This window comes from Gavialis gangeticus, unplaced genomic scaffold, assembly GCF_001723915.1.
Source record: "Gavialis gangeticus isolate Ggan-Ray unplaced genomic scaffold, GavGan_comp1, whole genome shotgun sequence".
In the NCBI taxonomy this organism is placed as follows: Eukaryota; Metazoa; Chordata; order Crocodylia; family Gavialidae; genus Gavialis; species Gavialis gangeticus.
Genome location: NW_017729025.1, coordinates 85,154,063 through 85,158,412, shown reverse-complemented (window position 1 = coordinate 85,158,412; position 4,350 = coordinate 85,154,063). Strand labels below are relative to the sequence as shown.

Genomic DNA, 4,350 nt, shown 5'->3' with positions numbered 1-4,350 from the left:
ACTGGGAGCTACGCATGTTCTGTGAGTTCTGTTAGTTCACGGGCAGTTGGCACAATATCTGTCTCAAGTGTCTGCTTTCAAGTACTGCTGCTCCTCATTCTTTCCCTCCTTCCACTCCTTCCCTCAATTCAGCAGCATGGAAAAAGGGGAGGAGCAGCAGGGAGTGATGCTGAGCCCTTGCTTCCACACAGCTCCAGAGTCCAGGGGATGGCTGCATGTTGCTGCTTGCTGGGAGGAGAGAAAAGCAAGGAGCAGCAGTACTCCAGAACTCTCTTCATTGTGCATACGCCACATGGCTGAAGGGGTGTTTGCATGCCCCCTGTCACTGCATAGGAGTTGGCCTAATAGTTCAAGAGTAGATACAGTGGTAAATGCCTGTGTTGTTTCTATGTTGTTAATTCATTATTTTTTTCATAATCAGGAAAATCCTCACAAACTCTCAGACCAGCGACAGGCAATTAATCAGGGTCAGAACCCCCTACCGGTCTACGTGGCCCTCAATGTCAAGGACAACTTTAGCACCCTAGATTTTAAAGGTAATAGTCCTTTTAGAGTCATATTGGAATTTATAAAACTAGAAGTATTCTCTTTAGGGATAGGTGGAAGCTGAACTAGATAGGAATTACTGAAAAGATTATCTCAATTTTATCGGCTCTCTGTTTGCCTCTCTATACTTCTGAGGTCTGGGTAGCATCAAAAATAACATCAAAATACTATGAGCAAAGCACTTTTCATGGCATTGTCTGGCATGACTGGAGGCATAAATTACCGAGATGAACCTGCTCTCATATTTCCAGCTACAATTTGCACACCCAAGGTGTCCCAATAAGATCTGGCAAAGCATTCACACTTTTTGATTGATAATCCATAGTTAATTTGGTGTTTTTGAATTCCATCCATCACAGATCTGATGCTTTTTTGTGACTATCCCAGATTAAATCTTGGGTTCCATTTCACTTGAAGAACTATGTACTCTCCTGGGTTTAGGCAAACATCAACTGTCAAAGACTTTAAGTCTTTTTTTTTTTTCCAGTGATGGAAGAATCTTTGTCTCCATACTCCTCAGTCTCTCACACAATACACTGAAGGGAAGTGTGTCACTGCAAAATGTGATCGTTTGTAATAAATAGATAATCACCAAGAAACTGATGTTAAAATCTCATTCCATGTCGAACTTCAACATCTCTTAAATTATTCTTTTCATGTAGGTACATGGGAGTATGATAAGTCTTTTGTTTTGTGGTTCTGTTTGCAGAATGGGTGGAATTCACTCCCTATGAGGTGGGATTCCCAAAATATGGAGCCTTTATTCATACAGAAGATTTTGGTAGCGAGTTCTTCATGGGTCATTTGATGAAGAAAATTCCAGAATCCCGGATCTGCTTTATGGAAGGTGATTTATAATCCCAGAAAAATTTCAATCTATTAGAGGCAGTTGGCTGTAAAGAATGGAGATTGTTAACCACTGTCTGTAGCTACATCTACATGAGATGCTGACTGTGCAGTAGCTCGTTGCTACTGTGCTGTAAGGTTGCATGGCAAGAAGTGTGATATGATGCTACTGTGCAATAGTACCAAGCTACTGCGCGCAGTCAGCGTCACCTAAAAGCTGTTTGAAGCTATTGTGCAGTAGGGGTGTGCGACATAGGCCCTATTTGATTCAGGTTCAGCCGGAATCAGGGTCAGTGATTCGATTAGTTGATTTGGATCACTCTCCCTGATTCAATTCAGCCGAATCTGAAGATTTGATGCGGATTTAGAGAATCAGTGATTCGGACATAGACACAGCTTTAAAATTTTTTCTACATACCTTGAGGTAGTGGGTGCGGCTTGTGAACGCTGTGATGCTGAGGTGCATGGAGTGTCCCACAGGAGTGATGGGGGACCCTTTTGTGTGCTTGACAGTGGGCCCAGAAGTGGACTGGAAGTATTTCCGGTCCACTTCCGGGTCTGCCTGGGAGTGTGCTGGACCCTCCCTGCACCTCTCTGGCTCAGTGATTGGCTGTGGGGGGATGCCAGGAGGCACCAGTCACTGAGTCGGAGGGGGGCGGCAGCGCATTCCCCAGTGGACCTGGAAGTGGACAGAAAGTGCTTCTGGTCCAGTTCCGGGTCTACTGCTGAGTACGCTAGGGAGCCCCCTCTGCTCCTGTGGGACACTTTGTGTGCCCCAGCATCTCAGCATTCATGAGCCCCTGCTACTTAGAGGTATGTAGAAAAAACATTTAAAGCTGTGTTTACTTCTGAATCTCTGAATCTTTCCGAATCTCTCTGAATCAATTCAGAGAGATTAAAGGGTCCTTTGATTCGATTTGGATTCAGAGATTTGGCCACTGAATCGGGCCATATCTCTGCTGAATTGAATCAGGGACCAAAGCTTCACACAGCGCTACTGTGCAGTAGCTCCAGTTACTGTGCAGTCATTTAGTACTTGTCTATACAAGTACGCACAAGCACAGTAACAACTGCACAGTCAGCATCTCATGTAGATGCAGCCCGTGTGTCTTACAGTCCCAGTGCAGTCTTATCTGCCAGAAAATGTAAACAATGCCATGTCTGAATCAGTAGTAGGTGTCCTAGTTCTTGATCTTTCTAATGGGTCTAAATAGATTGTTAACCGTGATAAATAAATGTAGCTTTGAATGTAATCTCATAAATATCAGCAAAGCTAAATACTACAGCATTTGTTTTGAGGGAATACACTATATTGGGTTTTTTCCCTAAAACAAGAGATCTCATTCTCTTCTCCACGTTTTATTTGGTCAAGCTTAATTACATTCAGTTGAATCATTCCTGATTCAGAAATCCATATAACTTTATTTTCCTTAGTAATTAGCACCTTTTATATACGCAATATGATAAAACTCTCTGAGGAGTTAAATAATAGAATTAAATAATAATGAAGGGGGAATTAAGAAAGTCTTGGCAAAACAGCAATGGAAGAGTACTGTCAGTCAAGAAAGATGAGAATGAGAGTGGCAGTGTGGATGGAGGACACTCTCAGTGTGATAGACAGTTTGAATTACAATGAGTTTTCAAACTTCAAAAAGTACAACAGATCAACTAGCTCAATCTCACACTGAGAAAACTAGCTATGAGTGTTTGCAGCATTAGTCTTTTATTCTTGTGCTCTCATAGAAACCTTGTCTTCCTCACACTTGCTTCCCTGACAGTTCATTGTCATCTCTTGTGTCATCATGTTTGCATTAAACTGTAAGGGCCAGATTTCAAAGGTTCTTAAAGATGCAGATAGGTTGAATGGGATTTCCAAAAACATGCACATATTGCTTTCACTGAAATGAGATGTACTTTTGCAAATCTAGTCCCAGGATACTGTTGGCAGGAACTTACTTTATATAAATGGTTATATAGTGTTGAGTATAGGCATGGTGCTGTAAAGACTTTAAGACTCCTTCCACCCCTTGCCAAATTTGGAAATTCTGGAATTAGATGAACCAAAAATTAGACTGAAATTAAACAAGCTCAAAGTTAAGAATACAAGGTATAGTGTTAATTTGTAAATACGTCACAGGAGTTATCTGAATGAATTCCTGTGGCTGCATTTTAAAAATCTAAATACTATTTTCTGTCTAATTTCTATTTTCCAGGCATGTGGAGTAATATATTTTCACAGAGTGTTCTGGATGCCTTGTACTTCTCAGGTTGTTCAGAGGATTTTTGGCATCGGTGGACCCGAAACAAAATGCATGATATTGGTAAGCTATTGTTTTAGCTTTCCTTTTGGTTTCTTTACCAATTACCCCACAACCCATCTGACATGGAAAACCCCCAGTTTTGGAGGATTTGGGTTTTATGCCCTTTCTATGGCTGGGGAATGCTCAGATTCTGGTCATGAGGGCTGCAGAAAAATCAGTATTGTGCATTGCTGTGTAGTCTCAGGAGGCAGTCTCCTGAGGATAGATACAGATATTACGCTTATTGAACTTTAAGCACTCAGAAAGTGCTTTACAACCATAACAAAACACATGTTTATGGCACATAAAGCACTTTAGAAATGGCTGCTCATGCTCCAAATTAACCCTGGATGGACATGGTATCAGACTAAAGCACTTTAAGTTAAAGTGCTTTACTGAATGTCTGTACCACATCCATTACAAGTAAAGGTAGGTTGCATTCCCTGGCATGCCAGGGACCCTTTGCTGGGCAGCCCACTAGCCTTGGCCAGTGCTTGTCTGTTCCTGATGATGAGTACTGGCTCAGCCCTGCCTTTGGGCTGTCACAGGGAGGAGGCAGAAAAGGCTCTCTCCTCCCTGTGTAGCCAGGTGTGTGTGGGGGTGGGGGTATTTTACAGAGTGACTTTGGGATTTTTTTTATCAGGGATTTTTCAGTTTT

At 42.0% G+C, this 4,350-nt stretch overlaps 1 protein-coding gene across 1 annotated transcript in view; it reads left to right on the top strand.

The window, feature by feature from the left end:
• LOC109299349 (cytosolic phospholipase A2 epsilon-like) overlaps positions 1-4,350 on the top strand; it is a 71,880-nt gene that overhangs the window by 46,913 nt on the left and 20,617 nt on the right. Inside the window, exons 15-17 of the mRNA XM_019519938.1 lie at positions 422-536; positions 1,256-1,393; positions 3,606-3,713. Coding sequence (XP_019375483.1) covers positions 422-536; positions 1,256-1,393; positions 3,606-3,713 — 361 coding nt within the window. The remainder of the gene's footprint in view (positions 1-421; positions 537-1,255; positions 1,394-3,605; positions 3,714-4,350) is intronic.